The 23626-nt window shown below is 46.1% G+C and overlaps 1 protein-coding gene across 5 annotated transcripts in view; it reads left to right on the top strand.

The window, feature by feature from the left end:
• DENND1C (DENN domain containing 1C) overlaps nt 1–23626 on the top strand; it is a 233203-nt gene that overhangs the window by 25278 nt on the left and 184299 nt on the right. For all 5 annotated transcript variants that reach the window (XM_085600510.1, XM_085600509.1, XM_085600511.1 and 2 more), the window contains exon 2: nt 2682–2746. In XM_085600510.1, coding sequence (XP_085456636.1) covers nt 2682–2746 — 65 coding nt within the window. The remainder of the gene's footprint in view (nt 1–2681; nt 2747–23626) is intronic.

The following is a 23626-nucleotide window of genomic DNA, read 5'->3' as shown; positions in this document are numbered from 1 at the left end:
GGATTTGCCCCCCCCCCACCGGGGGCTAATTATTAAAGCCCGCACTTCGTTTTATTATTTTTTTTACGGCATGATCCGCGCACCCTGCGCGTATTTCGCCGTTTAAAAAAAAATGACGGACCTAGGGGTCCTTGTGGGACCCCCTAAGCAGGTCTAGAGGGTCAAGGTATTTCTACCCTGCCCCCTTTATGAGTTTTACACACTAGTTCCACAGATTTCTTCAGCCTCGCTTCTACCGAGGCACAAAATGGCTGCCAACACTTCCTGATTTGGAGTGTTGACAGCCAATTAGCATGCAGCTCGTGATCAGGAGGGTGCGCTCAGGGTGCGCTCAGGGTGCGCGGATCCAGCGAGGCCATAGATATATATGTGATTTTGATTTTCTCAGGAACTACTGAACAGATTTACACCATTTAAGCAAAAGGCATGACTCTGATCCAAGGTCTACCTTTCTGCCAAATTTAGTGTAATTCCGTTCAGCAGTTCGGGCTGTAGCTGCGACTAAAGGTCCCTGTGGAAAATTGCATGGGGAAAACACGTTTTGGGACCCCCTTTTTTCTCGGCCCCTGCTTGACGAATCACCTTGAGACTTTCAGGATAGGAGCGGACCGGAGCGGGCCACGAGTTTTGAAAATTTCGCAAAGATTTGTCAACCGGCGCCTAAGTTATTCCAAATAGAATGTTGCAGATTTCCTTTGGATAACAGGTCCTAACTATAACTACCTATTGGTGACCGCCAGTAGGATATATATATATATATATATATATATGTTTCCCAAAAGCCCACAAGCATTTAGAGCGCACTCGCTGCTTTTGAAAACCTGGAGTTTTATTACTGGCAAACAAAGGTAATTGAATCCGGTGAAGCGTTCTAGGGCCGACGCGTTTCGGGGATCAACCTCTTCTTCCTGGGCTCGCTTCACGACTGTTTTACAGAGTTCTCTTTGTTGAACCTTGAAATACTGCATGCTCGAATGCCCCGCCTTTAGTGGGTGTGTGCTTAGTAGCTGGTTGCAGTGTTGGAATAGTGCATGCTGGGTTACATGGTCCATTCACACGAGATAATTCATCCTTAGTAGGTTCTGTTATCAGTCATTTTTAGCACATTTATCTTCCTTAGTAGGACCTCCGAGTTCAATCCATTGTTCATTTTGAGCCCAAAAGCAGCACTGAAGAGTGAAGAAAATTTCTTCCTCACAGCCTCCTTGAAGTGTAAGGACGGTGCAGCTCAGCGCGGCATGGGCGCCACGCGTAAATTTATGTTTCCCAAAAGCCCACAAGCATTTAGAGCGCACTCGCTGCTTTTGAAAACCTGGAGTTTTATTACTGGCAAACAAAGGTAATTGAATCCGGTGAAGCGTTCTAGGGCCGACGCGTTTCAAGGATCAACCTCTTCTTCCTGGGCTCGCTTCACGACTGTTTTACAGAGTTCTCTTTGTTGAACCTTGAAATACTGCATGCTCGAATGCCCCGCCTTTAGTGGGTGTGTGCTTAGTAGCTGGTTGCAGTGTTGGAATAGTGCATTCACTTAAAAAACCATAGGTTTCACACGACCGCCACTCTATCACAAGGATGATGTCATCAGTGATGTCATGAGTGATGCCACTGACGATGTCATAAGTGATGTAATATGTGACGTCATCAGTAGTGGATTGCGGGCGCGCGAGTTATAGTTATCTGAACTAACTATAACGGGGGAATTTCATTGTTTTTTTACGAGTGAAATATCCACCTAACTATAACATGTGTGAAACCTATGGTTTTTTAAGTGAATATATATATACATACACACACACATACATACATATTGACAATGTAGTTGTTAAAAGACATATTAAGTGGTATAGTTACATTCTTCCTATTTGTGTTGTATGATATCTGTTTCTATATGTATGAATGTAATACAATGTAAAAAGCACTACATGTTTGACATATTTCTATTGGATTAAAGACATATATCTTTCTACCACTGGGGCATTCGTATTTGCTATCCCTTTAGTAAGGGTCTTCTTTCTGTAAGTTTATGGTAGCTGAGTGTCTATGTAGAATTGTGCTATTTAGACTTAGGGGAGCATATATTGATCTTGTTTAATAACCCCATCCCTTTTGTCTAAGGGGTTCTTCTCTATTTTCTGGATGCCCCTGGTTACTCCCAATCATTTTCCTGGTGACATCAGATCCTGAAAATGGTAGATATAATCCTGCCATTTGTGTGTTATGGTCCTTTTCTTAGTTCTGGTACTATCCCTAGTTTTGTCTAATAAGTGTCCTTAATTTTGTCTTCACCTTGTTGCTAGAAGTGGCCCGGCCATAGGTCAGAAGCAGTGTGGGCCTGCTGTGGACTGGATCTGACAGTTCCTTGGGTTAGATCTTGAGTAGGGACCAGCTCCGGGTAAGACCTGAGCCCTATGTTAAGTCTGGCTCATCTCTGGGTTAGATCTGGTTCTGTTGTGGGTTTGGTCTGGCCCTGCCCTGGGTTAGATCAGGCTCTGTTGGGTTGTCTACACTGTTCTGGATTAGATCTGGCTTTGTCCTTGGCTAGGTCTAGTCCTACACTACGGCAGATCTAGTGTTGTCCCTTATTATATCTGGTCCTGCCCCAGGCTTGCCCCAGTTTGCATTTTATCTTGAATGATAACAATAGGAATGATTATTACCCTTTTCTTTTCATTTGTTTACAGGGAAAATCCTGACAAGATATTTGATTGGTTCTTTGAAGTCACCATTCCCAAATCTTCAGATGATGGTAAGATCATTTTCTAACTGACACCCAATAGATATGGATTCACCAAAATGCCAGTGATAGTGGAAGTGATGTCACACACCGTCTGACACACATGACAACAAGGAGTTGACCTTTCGTTCAGTCCTACCTCCTGCTCACACTCTTGAAAAAGGACAGTAAGCAAAAACCGAAAGAAAGAAAACCTAAGCCTAGTTTTTCTAAGGACTTTACAAATGCTTGTGTGGTGCTGTTCAATTTTATACAGCCCATGAACATCCCAAAGTGCAAGTTCAGTGTAGTTGCTGCTGTGCAGAGGCATAACTATCAATAGTATAACCAGTGCTTTAATGGGCGGGTACTGTCTGGTACTGAGTACCTGCACTTTAATAAAAGGGAGAGAACCTGCACTTCTCAGCACTGCTGCAGTACCGGCACTTCTAGTTTTCCATTTAAAGCAAGTATAACTGGTGCAGCGACACCGGGGCCTAGGGATTTGGGGGGCATCCTAAGCACTAATTATGGCTGTCTCTACCAACACAATGGACAGGGAGCCATTTTTCTTTTTTGCATTAGAGCCCATGGCCCTCTTGCTATGCGACTGCTCTTCTCCTTAATGGACGCCTACTGAAGAACTAGCCTTGGTTATATGCACAGGTCTGTGAGGATCTGCACTCACAAGCCTCAGTTATATCAACAGGTCTGTGAGGAGCTGCAAATTGACCCTCATTCTTTATCATAGGTCTTTGAGGAGCTGTGCACTGGCCTTTCACACACTGGTTATCCACAGGGCTGTGAGTAGCTGCACACAAGCAGTGCTTTAAAAGAGATCTGAGGGATGGTGTGTTCTTTAACTAGGGCGTGACCCACAAAGCATCACTAATAACCTTCTGTAAGAGATGTAGATGCATAAAACATGCGTACCACAGTACTAAACTTGATAACATTCTAAACGGAACCTTCCTTTACAGAGAGAAAAGAGAAATGAACAGCAAATGCATATTTACTGTGCACAAGGCACGTGTCTGCTTATAGACAACATTCATGCCTGACATCAACTTTTCTCAGACATGCTACCAGACTGCCCATCCTCCTAGATCCTAGATTTTAAAATAGGGAAAATACAATGTTCTAAAGGACACAGCAGGCCATTTAGAGCTTTCTGTTGCAATGCGCACAAGTGGATTTACTTAGAAAAGCAAGGGTGTATTTACTTACAGGAATATCTGATATGACCAGTTTGGTACCCATGGAGTGTACGTGGCATACAACAGATCAGCTTCTTGGTATTCTTAAATTTGATTAGAATTTGTGAAAGTTAAAAATAATCTAATATAAATTATACATTATATATCTATATATATACATACATACATACATACATACATACATACATACATATAGTCCCTTAGTGGACAGTGCATTTCAAAACGAGGAAGGCATCTGAGGAAGGCACGGAGTGCTGAAATCCATAATGCCGCTCGCTTTTAACTGAAATAAAAGGAGGTGGATCAACTTACCTGTGTGGACTCTCGTCTTTCCTACAGGAGGGGATGGCTTGGTTTGGATGTTGTGTGCGTGGCCACTCGCACTAGAGCCCCCACCCTCAAGAATTCGGCGGACTGTGGCAGTTGTTGGTATGTCTCAAAGTGCTTGGGAAAACGCTGGATCACCGCAACTCTCAGCGCATTGCCAGGCTATTGAATACTGGGTGATGACTTCATTGCGATGTCTCTGCTTACTTAGGCGAAGATATTCCGGCGCGCTGAAAGCACTGTTGGTTGGGTGAAGGTCAGCGAATCCAGCCCCCTTACACTACAGGATCCACAATTCCAAGGGAGCTGCAGTCACCGCCCACTTGGGCAAGGACTTCCACGTGTGTCACTGCAGCAAGTGGGCTCGGGGCAGCGAGTCCAGAAAATCTTCCTTTTAAAGGTGGAAGGAGTGTCTCTGCAAATCCCAGTGAGACGCTCCGTTTCCCTTAGTGGACAGTGCATTTCAAAACGAGCAAGGCATCTGAGGAAGGCACGGAGTGCTGAAATGCATAATGCCGCTCGCTTTTAACTGAAATAAAAGGAGGTGGATCGACTTACCTGTGTGGACTCTCGTCTTTCCTACAGGAGGGGATGGCTTGGTTTGGATGTTGTGTGCGTGGCCACTCGCACTAGAGCCCCCACCCTCAAGAATTCGGCGGACTGTGGCAGTTGTTGGTATGTCTCAAAGTGCTTGGGAAAACGCCGGATCACCGCAACTCTCAGCGCATTGCCAGGCCATTGAATACTGTGTGATGACTTCATTGCGATGTCTCTGCTTACTTAGGCGAAGATATTCCGGCGCGCTGAAAGCACTGTTGGTTGGGTGAAGGTCAGAGAATCCAGCCCCCTTACACTACAGGATCCACAATTCCAAGGGAGCTGCAGTCACCGCCCACTTGGGCAAGGACTTCCACGTGTGTCACTGCAGCAAGTGGGCTCAGGGCAGCGAGTCCGAAAAATCTTCCCTTTAAAGGTGGAAGGAGTGTCTCTGCAAATCCCAGTGAGACGCTCCGTTTCCCTTAGTGGACAGTGCATTTCAAAATGAGCAAGGCATCTGAGGAAGGCACGGAGTGCTGAAATGCATAATGCCGCTCGCTTTTAACTGAAATAAAAGGAGGTGGATCAACTTACCTGTGTGGACTCTCGTCTTTCCTACAGGAGGGGATGGCTTGGTTTGGATGTTGTGTGCGTGGCCACTCGCACTAGAGCGCCCACCCTCAAGAATTTGGCGGACTGTGGCAGTTGTTGGTGTGTCTCAAAGTGCTTGGGAAAACGCTGGATCACCGCATCTCTCAGCGCATTGCCAGGCCATTGAATACTAGGTGATGACTTCATTGCGATGTCTCTGCTTACTTAGGCGAAGATATTCCGGCACGCTGAAAGCACTGTTGGTTGGGTGAAGGTCAGTGAATCCAGCCCCCTTACACTACAGGATCCACAATTACAAGGGAGCTGCAGTCACCGCCCACTTGGGCAAGGACTTCCACGTGTGTCACTGCAGCAAGTGGGCTCTGGGCAGCGAGTCCGAAAAATCTTCCCTTTAAAGGTGGAAGGAGTGTCTCTGCAAATCCCAGTGAGACGCTCCGTTTCTCTTAGTGGACAGTGCATTTCAAAACGAGCAAGGCATCTGAGGAAGGCACGGAGTGCTGAAATGCATAATGCCGCTCGCTTTTAACTGAAATAAAAGGAGGTGGATCAACTTACCTGTGTGGACTCTCGTCTTTCCTACAGGAGGGGATGGCTTGGTTTGGACATACATATATAGATATATATTACCTACTGACAGTCGCCAGTTGTTATAGTAGGTGGGTAGTTATAGTTAGGACCTAGTTTCCATGGGAAAAGTGTTTTTTGACTTGGCTATAACTTTTGCGTTGTTTGACAAATCTTCTTTAAAGTTTCAAAAAAAAGTGTCAAGGTAGAACTAGGACTGTAGCTTGCAAAAACCTGCTTGTAAGACACTCTTAGGACAAAAACACAGTTTCGAGTGGTACAGGCCCTAGTACTAACAACCCAAGACTACTCCTTACATACAACAGACAAAAAGATAGTCTATACAAGATCTTTAAGAGTAACTGGCATTTAGTGCTAAGTGACGCAATTTTAGGGGAGAAGCTACTGCGGACCCCCACTATAACATACAGAAGGGTACCGAGCACCAGTGACTTAATATTCCGGAGGCAAACACAGGTTCAAGTTGGCTAACAACGCGCAATGGTTTTATCAGATGTACATCATGCAGAGCTTGTAAATATGGTACTAACAGAACTACTTTCTGCTCTCCATTTAAAAACAAGCCCTGCACTATTGATAAATTCCTAACATGCAAGTCAGAGTACGCTGTCTATGTGCTGGAGTGCTCCTGTGGGCTACAGTATGAGGGTGGCACCAAACAGCCAGTCCACAAGAGAGTGCTCCAGCACCTAAGGGAAATCTCTAATTCTGATGGGACTTGCCCCGTGGCACGCCACTTCAAAGAGGTCCATAACAATGACTTAGACAAACTAAGGGGCTGGATTCTATCGCCCGGTCAGAGCACAATTAACAAGGTGCATCGCCAAGGCGCCAGAAATCCAGCCAATAGCAGCGATAAGCGACAATATCACTGGAATTCCAGCGATAGGGAAAAATATTGTAAATAGGGAGATGTGGACTCAGGCTAATAATCAACCTCCCATGATAGATATGGCATAGTAGGAAAAAAAAGCAGGTGTAAGAAACCGGCGAAAAACCTGGTTAGCGCTAATTTTTAAGTCGCTAGTCAGGTTAGCGATACCCTTGTAAATACAGAGAAGCTGTGTTAGCGATGATTTTTGCAGTATTTCAGAGGGGCACGCCTACCTCGCATCTCATTAGCGATGCGCAGGCGCAAAGGAAGTGGGCGAAGAAGCATGGATTCACACGTTAGCGTGTCCCTGCTAATAGGGCGTTAAAAGTATTGCCGCTTTTCATCCAAAAACGGACGCTAAATCGGCGATAATTTTAACTCCGGGCCTTGTTGATATGCCCCTAAGATACTTTGTAGTGGATGCTGTATTGCTACTTAGAAGGGGAGGAAATAGGGAGGCTATCCTTAGACGCTTGGAGACGAAATACATACTTGAACTTGACAGCAAACATCCTAATGGTCTAAACACAACAGAGGATCTGCATCCTTGGCTTTGAATCAACCCACCCATTCTTATATCGTATTTAAATATTTGATCCCATGAGGGCTCCTGTAAAGACAAGGATAACTGAAATAACACACTTTTTTATCCTAGATGGCATATTATCCCGCTTTTTAAATACTGGTTAATATTTTACATCTCAGTGAGGACATTGCTTATTCCTCTCTCATTTTTGGTTTCCTATTTTCAATTTAGCCGCTGATTTCGTTCCGTTTGGCCGACTTCAGTAAGCCACAGATGTACCAATTTGCACCTTTATTATGCAGTTCATCTGGCATTCAGGAATTGAAGAATGCATAATTGCATACATATGTTCACAACACTCTTTGCACACTTTGCACTTACACCTAACAGAACGGAAACAGCAAGGTACACAGCCTAAGCAGCTTTACGTCAATCCACTAGTGCCCGGATGGAAATGTTATTTAGCAAAGCATTGTTTTTAGACTTTTTTTTTATCTATGTGGTATTTTATCTAGGTGTATTTATACACGTAATTAGTTCAATTTGCACATAATTAAATGACAAACATGACAGATGTCAAAAATCGGTCTGACAGCGCTTTTAAAGTTACAGTTTTTTACAAATTTGCGCAATTTTGCACAGGAGATGCTCTGATGTGATATTATAGGGCACGGTATTTAAACCGGAAATGTTTGCGTATTTTGCACAGATGGGGATTAATTTGCACAGTGCTGTAGTAAAATTGAAGTCTCAGATTACAAGTCACCATATATATATCAGTATAAACTGTTCATTTGGGTATAGGATATGTTGCAAGGCCTCAATACATTGTCCTGTATTTAAACAGTCATTATTGCTTATTTTGCACATGCAGCTATGAAGTTGAGTAAATATCAATTCTAGTTGGTGTAACTGGCGCTAGGAAAACAAACGGGCAGTCTGTTTTACATATACTAGTGTCAAAGGCATTAACTTGCACTGTGTGAGTGTATTTTAATATAAAGTTGTATTTAAAATTTTAAGTAATTGCTGCAAGGAAGATAGACAAGTAGTATACATATATATGAACAACTGCTGAATTATAGGTAGTCAAAACAGCACGCCATGGCCCAATCTTTGCAAAAGCGATTCTTTATTTAAAGGCTTAATACACTCTACGTGTTTCGGGGAGATCCCCTTGTTCACGAGTAACTGTGTCTGTTTTTTTTAGTGGTTTAAATAACATCACATGTGATCAACTAAACATAGTGAAAAGACTTTCACATAAAATCACGAGTTATACTTCACTCCAAAATCAAAATTCAGTGAAAAACGGTTTCAAAACAGATCCGATTACATGTCATAATTCAAGATTATTTAATACATGTATATTTACAATTGCGGTGAAAAAGAATGTAAGGAGCGTGTGGTGGGCCAGCAATTGAAAGGGATGAAACTTTATTGTTCATATCCCAAGCACAATGTTAATGAACAGGGTCACACACCATACTAATCGCCAGGGATGAAACTATATTGTTCACATCCCAGGCACATAGATAAAGTGCCTAATAGGGTCACACAACATACTTCGCTGAATTAATTATGTATTAAGAGTTCTCTTAATACAGGGAAACCTCCACCCGTCTTTACAGGGAAAACCGATAAGGTTGTTCCCCTCGCCATGACTGCCGGCAATGAATGCCAAATGGAACACTTATCCCGCTGGGGATCAGAATTGTCAGTCTACTTGCAATCGTGCCCATAGGTAAATAGTTAACCAAGGTTCAAGGGTGAAAAAGAAGAAAGCAATGCCCAAGTGGGCTAATGAAGTGTTCGTGAATAAACCCTAATGGGTCAACAAAGTCAAGTCACTGAGACAAGTCTAATGCCAAGTCCGATATTATAGCTCCATTGCCTTCTTCTTAAACACAGCAATTTACATGTGGATCTGCAAAAAACAGAAAAACAATTATTAACACCCAGTTGATCCTAAATGATAAACAATAAACACCTAACAATCACAGTGAAATATATACATTAGCAAATGCGAGGCAGCAGTTAGACTGGAATTCCCTCAAGAAACCAATCTTATAACAATTCACTTACCATACGTTACTGTCACAATTAAAACAAAAGGTCAATGATTTACATGACACATCTAGAACTAAGTCGGGTGAGCTAATGTGAAACTACATCTTAACTGAGGGTTGGGAAAGGCCTTATCTAGATGGACTGATAGTTCCTCATCACAGTTGTTGCCCCCCGGCGCCAGTATCTGATATTGTATTATAAGTCTTGATTCAAGACGTCTCAAATCTTGGACACTGTTTCCTCCCCTTTCATTGACTGTGATCGTGTCAAGGACACAGAATGTCAATATGTTGCTATTTTGGTTATGATATGTCTGGAAGTGTCTAGCCATAGGGTACTGCTTGTCTCCATTCTTTATCACACGCAAGTGCTCCAATACACGTTTCTTTGCTTTGTGTATTGTGCTGCCAATGTATGCGTTATTGCATGGACAGCTGAGTGCGTATACAACATGGTCTGTATTGCAAGTCAAATGTTTACCGATTTTGAATGGTTTGCAAACAGGGGACAGTCTACATTCCTTGCAATTCTTACTGTATTTACATGCTTTACAGTTTCGACAGGTGTAGAAGCCTTGTATTCCCGATATCTTCGGGACTGGTGACTCCAAGGCTCTACAGAGGCTATCTTTAAGAGATTTCGCTTTCCTGAAAGTGATCTGTGGGAACGCTTCAACGCTTTTGGCTATATCTCTATCTGTCTTAAGTACCTGCCAGAATTTCTCAAGTCCCTTCCTGACTCGTTTCACTTGTCTATGATAGGTTGTTATGAACCTGATTTTTTGTACTGACATTTCCATTGGCTCTTCTTTTTCTTTTAACAAAGAGGCTGTCTGTCTGGACTCAACATCTAACCTTGCTTTCTTTATTGTTGACTGGGCGTAACCTCTCTGTGAGAATCTCTTAATCATAACATCTTCCTATTGTTTAAAATCAGACTCGTGCTACAGTTTCGTTTAGCACGTAGTAGTTCTCCGAGTGAAAAAGTGAAAATAAAGAAAAGGGGGGAGGGTAGAAAAAAAACTCCTGTAAATTTGCGATATTCGCAAATTCGCTTCTTGCTTTACATTGACCCCCGAGTGGGCCAGGTCCCGGGAGCATATAATGTATGTAGGAGGAGGCACACGGGCCCCCCCTCCTAGGGATTACTAAAGCCCCTGGGACCGCCACCTTCCCGGAGCTATTATTAATGCGGGCAGGCCCACTGGACCCACCTGCAGCCTTGGGGACCACCACCTCCCCGGGGCTAATTCAAAGATATTGGGGGGCCTTGTGGACCCCCCTGCCATGGGGATCACCACCTCCCCTGGGCTAAATGCCATAATAATGGGTGTGGGGGCTCTGACCCCCCACGTAACACCAGGGACCGCCACCTCCCGGGGGTATACATACACTAATTAAGGGGGTCTGTTGTGGACCCCCGGCCCCAGGGACCGCCACCTCCCCGGGGCAATATACAAGATGGGAGGGGAGCAGCGCAGACCCCCTCCTGGAGTCCTGCATGTCTCTGGTGACCACCACCCCCAGGGATGGCTCCAGTAATGTCCCCTGGTGCCCATCCCCAGGACATTGCAGTTTGCTATGGCATGGTGGCAGCATCGGTACCGCCATGCCACAGCAAACACTGCTCCGCTTCATGGAAGCGAGAGCATTAAGTGGAGCAGAATTGCTTTTGGACAGAGGGAGCTGCATGCTTGCAGTCCCTCTGTCCAAAAACAATGTCGGCACCCACAGGAGGCGGGGAGCCGGCTGGGACTGTAGGGGCCTTGAGACTCCCCCGCGGTCCGGATGTATGTCATTACATCGCATACTAATACCACGCGTGCCATTACAACGCGGGTATTACTATGCGATGTCAATGACATCGCGTGCCATTACATCGCATACTTTTACCACGAGTATGCCTTTACCATGCATGCCATTACAACGCAAAGGCATGCATGGTAAAGCTATACTCGTGGTAAAAGTATGCAAGGTAAGTGACAACCCTACCCCTACACCTACACAACACACTACTCCCACCCCTACACTACCCCTAACCCTAAAACACTACTACACTACCCACACTACTCCCACCCCTACACTACCCTAAACCCTAAAACAATACTACACTACAACACTACCCACACTACTCCCACCCCTACACTACCCTAAAACACTACTACACTACAACACTACCCACACTACTCCCACCCCTACACTTCCCTAAACCCTAAAACACTACTACACTACAACACTACCCACACTACTCCCACCCCTACACTACCCTAAACCCTAAAACACTAATACACTACCCACACTACTCCCACCCCTACACTACCCTAAACCCTAAAACACTACTATACTAGCCAACCTACAACCACCCCTACACTACCCTAAACCCTAAAACACTACTACACTACAGCACTGCCCACACTACTCCCACCCCTACACTACCCTAAACCCTAAAGCACTACTACACTACCCACACTACTCCCACCCCTACGCTACCCTAAACCCTAAAACACTACTACACTAGCCGACCTACAACCACCCCTACACTACCCTAAACCCTAAAACACTACTACACTACCCACACTACTCCCATCCCTACACTACACTACCCTACCCAAAACCACTCCCCCCACCCCAAGCACAATCAGCCTTACCTCTTTCCTCGTGGTTCCAGCGTCGCCGTCTCTGCTCCCGGTTCCTGCGTCGTCAGAGGTCCACGTCGTTGTGAAGAAACATGCTCAGTTTCCTCACAACGACGTGGATAGCCATTACATCGCATGCGTTGTAAAAGCGCATGCGATGTAATGGTATGCGTGGTTTTTACCACGCGTTGTAACATCGCATGCGTTGTAACGCATGCGATGTAATTGCAACGTGTGGTAAAAACCGTGTTGAAATGGCTGTTCCCCCGCGGTCCCCAACGAGCTGGCCATGCCCCAGGGTATGGGACCCCCAGGGCAATATCGGCCTGGGGAGAGGGCCCCACCGGCCCCCTCCCCATTAAAAAATATTGAAGGCCTACCCTGGGGGATGGGGTCCCCGGGGCTGAAATAGGCCTGGAGAGGGGGGCCGTGCATCCTCCCTCTCATGTCAAATAAGAAAAAATATCAAAATATCAAATCCTGGCTCCGGGGGATGGGGTTCCTGGGCCGAATTCAGCCTCTGGTGTGGGGCCACGTGGCCCCCTCCTAACAATTGTTTTAAAAAAAAACATTTTAAAATGTGCATGCTTAGTGGGATGGGGTCCCTGGGGCTTGAAAATGGCCTGGTAGGTGGGCCCATGCCCCCCTCCCTTTGAAAGAAAAATAAAGGCCGGGCCCTGGGAGGTGGGGTGCCAGGGGCCAAAATCGGCCCGGGAGCAGGGCCGCACAATCCCCCCTCCCGTTTTTGGGGTCGCCGGGGCCCAAAATGGTTCCAGGAAGGGGGACCTACCCTTCTAAAAAAAATAATAAATGCTGCAACTCGTAGGAGGCCCGCCAACATTCTCCAGTACTCTGCAAATGCACCTCCTGGTGCGCTCCTGGTTGGGGTATGATGTCCCCTTGGCTGCTGAGGGCTCCTAGGAACCAAGAAGACCTCCTGTTACCTCCAGTAAGCCACACACAGTGGGATTGCTAAGAGGTGGTCAAAGGCCACGCCCCTTTCTCAACCACTCTACAAACGTGCCTCTCAATGCACTGCTGGTGTGAGGATGACATCCCCTTGCCTCCTGAGGGCCTCAGGACTAAAGTGAACTTCTTCCTCCAAGCAGCAGTGCACCCGGAGATGTGTTTGCAGAGTGGTGGAGAAAGGGTGTGTGGCCTCCGACCATCTCTCAGCAATCCAGATGTGTGGGCCTTACTGGAGGTTACAGGAGGGCTTGTTGGCCCCCAAGGACCCTCAATAGCCAAGGGGACGTCATCCCCCTATTAGTAGTGCGCCAGGAGGCTCGTTTGCAGAGTGGAAGAGAAAGGGGGCGTGTCCTGCTGTCAGATCTCAGCAATCCTGCTGTATGGGACTTACTGGAGGTAATCGGAGGAGTAGTTGATCCCCAAGGACATCCACTGCTGTTGGTGGGCCTTACTGGAGGGTACAGGAGGGCTAGTTGGCCCCCCAAGAACCCTCAAGAGCCAAGGGAACTTCATCCCCCAAATAGTAGTGCACCAGGAGGCACGTTTGCTGAGAGGAGGAGAAAGTGGGCGTGGCCACCGAAAACCTCTTAGCAAACCCAGTGTGTGGGACTTGCTGGAGGTAACCAGCGGGGTAGTTGGCCCCCAAGGACCCTCAATAGCCAAGGGGAGTTCATCCCAATATTAGTAGTGCGCCAGGAGGTGCATTTGCAGACTGGAAGAGAAAGGGAGCGTGGCCTGCTATCAGATCTCAGCAATCCTGCTGTATGGGACTTACTGGAGGTAATAGCTGGGGTAGATGTCCCCCAAAGACATCCTTGGGGGTCAACTACCCCTCCTGTTACAGCCGTAAGTCCCACACGGCAGGATTGCTGAAAAGTTGTCAGCGGCCACGCCCCCTTTCTCCACTACTCTGCAAGCATGACTACTTCTTTAAAAACCATAGAAATTCACTAAAAAACAAAGGTTACAGGGACGTTATAGTTAGGAATTAGCATTTAAAAAACTTTAGAAATTCACTTTAAAAAAACAAAGTTTACAGGTATGTTATAGTTAGGAAATAGAATACAAAAAACCATAGAAATTCCCGGAAAAAAACAAAGGTTACAGAGACATTATTGTTAGGAAATGGAATACAAAAAGCCTTAGAAGTTCACTGAAAAAAACAAAGGTTACAGAGACGTTATAGTTAGAGAGGAGCAGGTTTGCTGGTCCAAACTTAAGTCTGCCCTGGAAGGGCCCCCTGTCCCCATGAACTGAACCTGATCAGGTTCAAGCTCATCTGGGACAGTTCCTTCACAGGCACTGAGATCCTCTCCCTCAAGAGACTGATCTTCACTCTGAGTCTGGGGGGAAGACACTGCCTTACCCCTCCTGCTCCTTCACTTGGAAGGCTCCTGATTCATTGTGCCATGATTCAGGGCCTGTTCAGTGGTTGTCAGTTTGGCTTGTGACCTAGTCACAGCAAACACATCTGCAGAGATGCCCAACATTGCTGCATGAGTCCTCAGTTCCACTTCTGCCCAGGCTGAAGTCTCCAAGTCATTGCCCAACAAACACTCTACTGGTAGGTCTGAACTTGCCACAACCTTTTTAGGACCAGTTACCCATACCCAGCTGAAATTAACAACTGCCAAGGAATGGTCAGTCCTGACATTGTTTGCATTGCTCACTTGGTACATTTCTCCAAGTATGATTTGGTCAGGGGCCACAGGATTCTCTGTCCCCATAGTGACACTTGCACCTGTGTCCCTGTATGCCATGGCCTCCTTACCATTTATCAAAGGCTGTTGTCTGTACTTGCCCAGATTACTGGGACTGACAAATAAGGTGGCAAATCCATGCCACCATCACAGACAAGCACAGCCTGAGTTGGAGTTCTGACTAGTCCAAAACCCATCTCAGAGCCCAAGGTTAACCCTACAAATCCTTTGTTTCCTGTACCACCACTTGCACTTGTGCTAGGGGGCTCAGTTGCCTTAGGGGCAGTGGTGGTAGGAGGATTTTCCTTGGCTTTTGGAAAATCAGCATCTTTTGCCCAATAGGTTTTACAAAAGTAACACCAAGGTTTCTTTTTGCCTTTTCCTTTGTTGCATGCTGGACCCCCCCCCCCCCCATCCCCCAGATGCAGGTTTTTGGGGCCCTGATGAAGACTCCTTTTTGTCTTTACCCTTGTCCCCACCCTTATCTTGAGATTTAGAATCTTGCTTCTTCTGGTCACCACCAGTGTTCTGGGTTTTCAGCTTCACCCTCGTCCTGTCCCACTTATCTGCCTTCTTTCCCAATTCTTGGGGAGAATTCAGATCAGAATCCACCAGGTACTGATGCAGTAACTGATTTTGGCAATTATTAAGGATCTGCTCCCTCATAATCAAATTATACAATCCATCAAAACTGTGTACTTTGCTACCAAGCAACCAGCCTTCCAGAGCCTTTATAGCACTATCCACAAAGTCTACCCAGTCCTGATTCTGTGCCTTCTGGGTGTCTCTGAACTTAACCCTGTACTGTTCAGTGGTTAAGCCAAACCCACCAATGAGAGCACTCTTCAAAACTGAATAATTTTCAGCATCCTCTTCTCTAACAGTGCAGAGCTTTTCTCTACCTTAGTCAGCAAAAAGGAGAGCCACAAAATAGCTGCCCACTGCTCTTGACTGACCTTTTTAACTTTACAGGCCCTCTCTAAAGCACTTATCCATTTATGGATGTCTTCCCCAACATGGTAGGGACGGACAATCTTGCTCAGGTTCCTATGATCAAAGGAATGTTCCTTAACTTTAGGGACACTGTTGCTGCCACCATGGGACTAAAGTCCCAACTTGTTTCCAGCTCTCTGGACTTCTAGGGACTCTTTGTCAAGGACCAACTGCTCTTTCCAGAGCCTAGCTTTTTCAAGTTCAAGAAGTTGGTACTCCCTATCAAAAGAGTGGTCCCTCTTGCTAGATACAGAGGTCCCTACAGACTGTCTAGAGTGATTTCACTATGCAGAGGTAGATCTAGATCCCCTGGGTAAACTCTGCACTCTTCCAGAAGGAACAAAGAGGGGACCATCAAGGCCTTCTCCATTTTCCTCTTGAAGATCTGAGTTGTCCAGGTGGGAACCATCAGGTTCCCCCGGTCAGGGTTAGATTCTAGGTCAAAGAGGAGTTCCCCTCCAGCCTTATCTTCATTCCCTGGCCCACCCACTCTGTCCTGTTCATCTGACCCAGGAGTCTTCCTTAGGTCATCTAACAGTAACACCACTACCAGGCGTTGACTTTTGACCCTTCTCCCTGCCTTTAGCTTCCTAGAGGCACACAATGGTTTCAGTTCTTGGAACGAAAGTTCACTGTTTCTAGAAGGCAGAGAGCCACTGGCATCTCCTTTAGTAGACATACTAAGTGTGATGTGGTGCTGCACCTACCTAACCTAGTGGGAGCTAAACTCTCTGAGGTTGGAGAAATGGTGTGCTAGACCCTTAACTTGCCCAATACCTAGTTCAGTAGAACTTACTTATTTTAAGCTTGTATTATATGTGCCTAGTACTAGTGTTTTTTCAATCAATCAATACAAAGATTTATCTGGTAAAACAATGCAGGCTTGAATCCCAACCGCTGCACACCAATGTAAGAGGCTGGCCTGGTATATGATGTCCTCTGATGTAAGTGGGCACCTTGCACCAGTCCAGACAACCCTTATGGTGATTTGAGAACTCCCAGACAACCATAGAAAGCTATCCAAATGATAGCTGTGGAGAGCAGCCTTCAGGCTTAGTCTTGAAGGAGTGTAAAGCAGCTTGTTTTACCAGAAGGCACTCTTACAGTATAGATTAAATGAAAGAGAGCCACACAAGGTATTAATAAAAATATGTATTTGTTATATAATACTCTCTAGTATATTCCAGTATCTCCCACATGGAGATATACACAAAGCACACAATACTATAGCAAAGAAATTACAGTAAATAGCACTAATACACAACGGATCCCAGGAGGGGGACCGAACAATATACTAAAAGAGTGGCATAAGAACCACGACTCGAGTCAGGACAATGTGGAGAGGATGTAGAAATGCTAGGACCCCAAGGAACAACCCAAGGTGAGTAGAGAGGGACCCCACAGAGAGCGTGTGCACAGTGTGAACACGACCGCATGCTCCGTACTAGTCTATGTGCAAGTCGCGGTTGAAACCCAATGGAGGACTTCGATATAGAGCCGCTGCTGGAAGAGGAGAAAGTATCCGTTGGAATCCAAACATGGATTCTTGCTGAAGAGTACCCGAAAGCAGAGGGGACAGAGTCTGGGTCACTTGAGAGTGACCAGGGGCTCGGTAGACGAATGCCCACCGATGTCAGGTGCTTCAGGAAAGTTGGTGGTGAACTTGACTCTGCAGCTGCGGGGACCAGGCGACGCTGAGGACAACCAAGAGCCAGCTGCAAGCTGTCCCTTGAAGTGATCTCAAGCGCAGAGGGGTTGGTGTTTGGCAGGAGCACCAACAAGCCTTGGCAAAAGCAATCCACGCAGGAAGTCAAGGAAATGTACGGTTCGGACCAGCAAGGTCCAGGAGACTCACCACAAACAAAGGAGTCAGGGCAGACCCCAAGCAATCGGGGGAGCCCAAGGAAATGAAAGAACCCTCAATTGGACCCACAGGCCGGACGCACAGGAGTCGCGAGAGGACCTCGGGCAGCTTTACAAAACAACAGGCCACGGGGCACACTGTGTAAGGTGGTTGAAGATATTTGTAGGAAAGGTTGCCAGAGATTGCGGCAACTTGGTGCCCAATGCACTTGTCGCAGGATTGCAAACAAGCACATACACTTGCAAAGTACCCGGTGCACAGGGGTTCGGGTATTGCAGCCCGAGGGATTCTGACCTCAAACTCGGTGAGAAGGCAGCTCGGACCTTGTGGGATGTAGAAACCCACCTCCTGTGTTGCTGAGCCTATCGGAGCCTGTAGGAGCTCTGGATCAGCAAACCAGTCAGCAGTGTTGCTGTGCCTGCGAATGCAGGGGGTGTGACTCCTTCACTCCAAGGGAGATTATCTTCAGGTGTCTTGGATGCTCCACAGACCCTGCACGGATCCTGTACAGTGGACAGGCGCAGACGATGCAGCAGACTGAGAGGGAGATGAAGTTAGGCCCAAACGAAGTCCAGTGAAGTCCAGAGTGCCCAGACGGTTGATGTGCAGTGGTTTCAGTACTGAATCTTGTCCACGACGAAACTAAGGTCCTACAGCCAGGTAAGCCCTTAAGTGCCCAGGGAGAGGGTTGGAAAGATTCAGGGGACCCTCCTAGTGGAGGGTCCGGACAGGGGGGAGGTTACTCCCATGTGATTTGTCAAGTTTCACGCCAGAGCAGGAGGCAACGGCTCCCAGGACTGGTTTAAACTGGACTATGCACAGGGACACCAAATGTGGCCCTCCTGCAGGTTTTCAGGCACTGGCAAGCGCACCCACCCAGCCCTAATACACTAAATCCTGTCTGGAAGGTGGTCACACCTCCCTGTAACAGTATGCCTATTGTTCTGCCTTCCCCTGCTCGATCTTGGCTCAGCAGTAGGAGGGCTAGAAATGTATCTCTTGTCAGCAGCAACCATTATGTGCTGTCTGGAGCTAGAAGGCTGGAAACCAGGAACACCGAGGCCCCATGAAGGGCCTTCCTGGTGTGTGGAATTATACCTCCCACACTGGTTACCGGTGAGGGGGTATGATTCCAACATGTTTGACACCAAACATGATAGGGTTGGTTGCAGCCGTTTTCGAGATGGTCATCACACGGTCAAGTAATGCCCCTCTATATATAGCATTATATATAGCATATGAATGCTTCACTGACAAACCGGGAGAATGGACTCCGTAGACTGCAGGGGTGTCCTGCTCATGCAGGGGCAACCTCTCACTTACAAATAAGCACCCTGCCCTCTGGATTGTAAAGGCCTGCTATAGGGGTGACATAGGGGTGACATAGGTTTTAAGTGCAGTGACCCTTAGATATAGTAAACCTATATCTTAAGTAAGTGGTGCATGTACAGACTCACACAGGTTGCAATGGAAGGCCTGTAGTTCCATTTTGAATGGTCTCTCATGGGTGGCATAATGCATGGTGCAGCCCATGGGAGACATCTGGGGTACATATGCCCTGGGTACATGTGTGTCATATACTAGGGAATGACAAGGGTAACCCAGTATTCAATCTGGGGTGTACCTAAGTACATAACATAACATAACAGTTTAGGGAGAAAGCAGATACTCTGGGGATTGGATTAGCAGGATCCCAGTCAGACTAGTCAAAAACAGCATTATATCCAGCAAAAAGTGGGGGTACCCATAAGAAGCAGATCCTACTTTCCTACAATATATATTCAGTTTTTTCACTGAAAAAAACACAAAAGTAGGGAAGAGGTGTGGCGCCACGGCCAGGGGGACTGACTCCGAAATCTGGGGATCACGGTTCGATCCCCAGCGCCGGCGGCAGATTAGCCCAGCACCATGTGACTCTGGGCAATAGCTTACTTAATCTTCCCGACGGCCCCCAGCGCCTAGAGACCCTTACGGGTGAAAATTCACTGAAAAAAGCAAATGTTACAGGGACGATAATTTATAAAAACCTTAAAAATTCCCTAAAGTAATGTCATAATTTCCCCCAAATGTCCACAAAGTTTACAGGGACGTTATAGTTAGGTTCAGATTTTTCACACACAAAAGCATAAAAATTCAGCAGTTCTAGTTAGAGTTATCACAAGTAACTATAACTTGTGCCCTAAGATACCTATAACTTGTGCCCCTGCCATACACAGTTTTCTCATCAATAATTGTATAGCAAGTGTTGCAGTGATATTATCAATGATGTCATAGACGATGTTATGAGTGATGTAATATGTGGGGTAATTAGCAATGCATGGCGAGGGGCGAGTTATAGTTAACTTAGGGCAGTGGGGAGTTGGTCACAAGGCCTGGCCTGTGGCCGGGCCCTGTGGCCTACCCCTGTAGAGGCAGACAACTTGGCACTGAGCAGGGTCTTTGGTCATGCACGGCAGGGGGTATGCCACAGGGCCTGCGGTCAACCCCGCATGCAGCCAACCCCTCCCCTTGGGCCCCCTCCCTGAGCCTTGCTCGGCCCTGGGGACCCCATCCCCCAAGGCCAATGATATATATAAAGGGGAGGGTGTGGCACAGCCCCCCTCTCTAAACTTCTTTAGGCCCTGGAGACCCGATTATCCAGGACCTGTGTTAAAAGGGATGGGGGGACCACGCGGCCCTCTCCCTGATCCATTATCAGCCCCAGAGACCTTATCCCCCTGGGCCTTTATCTTTTAGTTTATATGGGGAGGGCGGCCTCCCACCCAGGCAGCCACCATATGCTTGTTGAGGGCCTCAGTGGGAGCTCCTAATGCTGCTCCTTCCGGGCAGGACCAATATTTTGATCTGTTTGCCTGCCGACTTCAGGGTGCAGGGAAAAGTCATCTGGCAAAAGCACTGGGAGCAGACTTTGTATTTTCTCCCACTCGGGAGAAGTTTTGAAATTGCTCCCGCCTAGCGAGAGCAAACACATGTTTACCTGCCCGTGCTGGTGTGGGCAGCGAAACCGCTAAGTCCCAGGGCGGGGGAGGTGTGGACTAATTAATGGATCAAGGAGGGGGCCGCGTGGCCCGTCTCCCTTAAAGTAATCAGCCCGGGGTGGGCTCCTCGGGCTTTAATGGCTTGGGGAGAGGAGCTGCGCAGCTCCACTCCCCATTTTGTTAAATTTCAGCCTTGGTGGTGTGCTTCCTGGGGCCTCGGGAGGCTTGGGAGAGGGGCCGTGTGACCCCCTACCCCACATAACCTGATTTCAGCCCCAGGGATGGGCTCACTGAGGCCTCTGAAGGCTTGGGGAAGGGTGCTGTGTAGCTCCCCTTCTCATACAAATTGATTTTAGCCCCAGTTGTGGGCTCCCCGGGTCCTCTGGAAGGTCGGAGAGGTGGGCCATGCAGCCCCTCTCCCCTTTATGACTACAGCCCCAAAGGAGGACTCCCCAGTGAATAAGCTTAGTTGTTTTTTTGTTGATCCTGCTGGAGTCTCTCAGGATCGTGGCATTTTTTGCTGATTTATTTTACTTTTGACCACGGGCTTACCTCTGGGTCCCCCATGGGGTCCAGGGGGTCAGGGTATCCCTATCCTGCCCCTTACATATTTTTTTAACATGTTCAGGACAGGGTTTATGTTTTTTTGACATGTTCAGGACAGGGGACTAAGGGCCATATCTCTTAAAGAATTTAGCATTTCTTAACACACCAAATAGCAATTTCGGGCCACTAAGAAATGCTAAATTGCCTTTCCTAATGTACAAAGGCATATATGTGATTTTTACCCAGTAGGGATTTCCTATTTGCAGTTTCCTAAGCACATGTACAAAGCATTTCCTAAATGCGAAATGGGCATTTAGAAAATGCAATTACCATCTGTTCCAATCCTAAGGTAACCATGTGCAATTTCGAAAAACACCCCAAAATGTTTTTTTAAAGTGCTATAGGCGCACTTGTCCAAAGGCATTGGGGCGCTTGACATGAGCACCACTTACCACTACATTATCTTTCAAATGCTTTTGCATTTCCTAATTTGCGATTTCCTATTCGGAAATTGCAAATTTGGAAATGCAAAACCATTCGTACCTTTGGACCTTAGGCCCAAAAGAAAGAATGGGTTTGCATTTCCTAAATAGCAATTTCCTAATAGGGATTCTGACTGTAGGAATCGCTGTTAGGAAATTGCTATTTTAGTTCAATCCATTTTGCATTTCCTAAACAGCAATTTCTTAGGATTTGCTATTTAGGAAATACAAAATGGAAGTTTCTTACATGTGTCCCTAAGTCCCCAAGTTATGTAATGGCTGCCAGCAACATTTTTCTCATGTTGCTGGCAGTCAATCAGAGCACTCGCTCCTGAGGGACTCTGACTCCTAGCCCAAGGGAAATAAAGCTCCCTGGGCCAGGCGAAGTGCTCTATTTTTAAATTGGTGCTCCAGAGAGTCTCTCAAGATATGCAATTAATTTTCAACAATAATTTCTCAAAAATGATTGAACGGATTTACACCAAAGCACAATCTGTGTACCGAGCTCAAGCTTCCTGACATATTTGGTGTAATTTCATTCAGCAGTTTTTGCTGTAGCCTGTCTTAAAAAAGACTATGGAAAATGGATGGGGATTTTGTGTTTTGGGACCCCCCCCCCTTTTTTCTCAAACCACGCTTGAGGGATCACCTTACAACTTTCCATGCACAAACTAGGCCAAAAAAAAACCTTTTTGGGAAAGTTTAGTGGAGATTCGTCAAACGATGCTAAAGTTATTAGCAGCACAAAAATGTACTACCTCTGGGGCCAAGAAACAACGGGGGGGGGGGGGTCTCAAAACTCAAAATCTCCATGCATTTTCCATAGACTTCTTTAAGAACTCCTACTACAGAAACTATTAAATGAAATTACACCTAATTTGGCACAAAGGTACATCTTGGTCCATAGATTCTGCTTTTTGTGATTTGGTGTAAATCTGTTTGCTAGTTTTTGAAAAATGAAGGTACAATAATATTTGCATATCTGGACAGTTGGATCCGTGAGAGTCTTGCAGGAGCACCAATTAAAAAACAGAGCGTTCTCATTTGCCCAGGGATCTTTTTTCCCTTCGGCCACCATGTGACTCCAGCTGGAACGAGCACTCTGATTGGCAGCCAACAAAATGAGAAAAAAGTTGCTTGCAACCATTACAGGACTCTGGGACTTAGTCCCCTGTCCTGAACTTTAAATAAAAAAACAATATAAGCGGGCAGGGTATAAAACAAAATCTGCTAATTTTGCTGCGATCCCATGGGAGACAGCCGCCGCTATTTTATTATATATAGGGAGGGGGCATCAGTAGGGCCCCTCCCCTGCCCATTTAGGGGCCCGGGGACCCCATCCCCCAGGACCCTCTTACATATTTAAGGAGAGGGGCCACGCAGCCACCCTCCCTGAGATGTTTTCAGCCACTGGGACCACATCCCTTGGGACCAATTCAATTATTTAGATCATCAATGATATCATCAATTATGTCATTTGAGATGTCATCAGTGATGTCATAAATGATGTCATAGAACAATTCATGAGTGATGTAATTTGTGAGGTCATAAGCAATGCATGCCAGAGTCAAAAGTTATAGCTGGCTCTGCTAAATATAACTGGTGATTTTTTTTTCAGTTCAATAAATTAATGTAGTCTCTGACATATTCAGCTAACTATAACGTTACTTTAATCTTTGGTTTTTCAGTAAATATCTAAGGTTTAAAAAAAAAAAAGATCTTTTTATCACATCTAACTATAACGTTACTTTAACCTTAGATTTTTTTCAGTGAATATATTTGTGTGTATATATTTGTTTAGCATTTTAACTGCTTTAAAAATCAACGCCTTGTTATTTAGATCTGAAGACCTGATAATTCAAGTTTCCTTGCCATAATACCCACCATGAAATATCCTCCCTCTCTTCTTACTAATTCCTACAGCATTCCTTCACTGGCTTACGTAACGTACCAACGAAAAGGTTTTTGTTTCTTCTTTGCATCTCATTCCCTCTTTCA

The sequence above is a fragment of the Triturus cristatus genome, chromosome 4_2, assembly GCF_964204655.1.
Source record: "Triturus cristatus chromosome 4_2, aTriCri1.1, whole genome shotgun sequence".
Classification (NCBI taxonomy): domain Eukaryota; kingdom Metazoa; phylum Chordata; class Amphibia; order Caudata; family Salamandridae; genus Triturus; species Triturus cristatus.
This window is presented reverse-complemented; position numbering and strand designations above follow the sequence as displayed.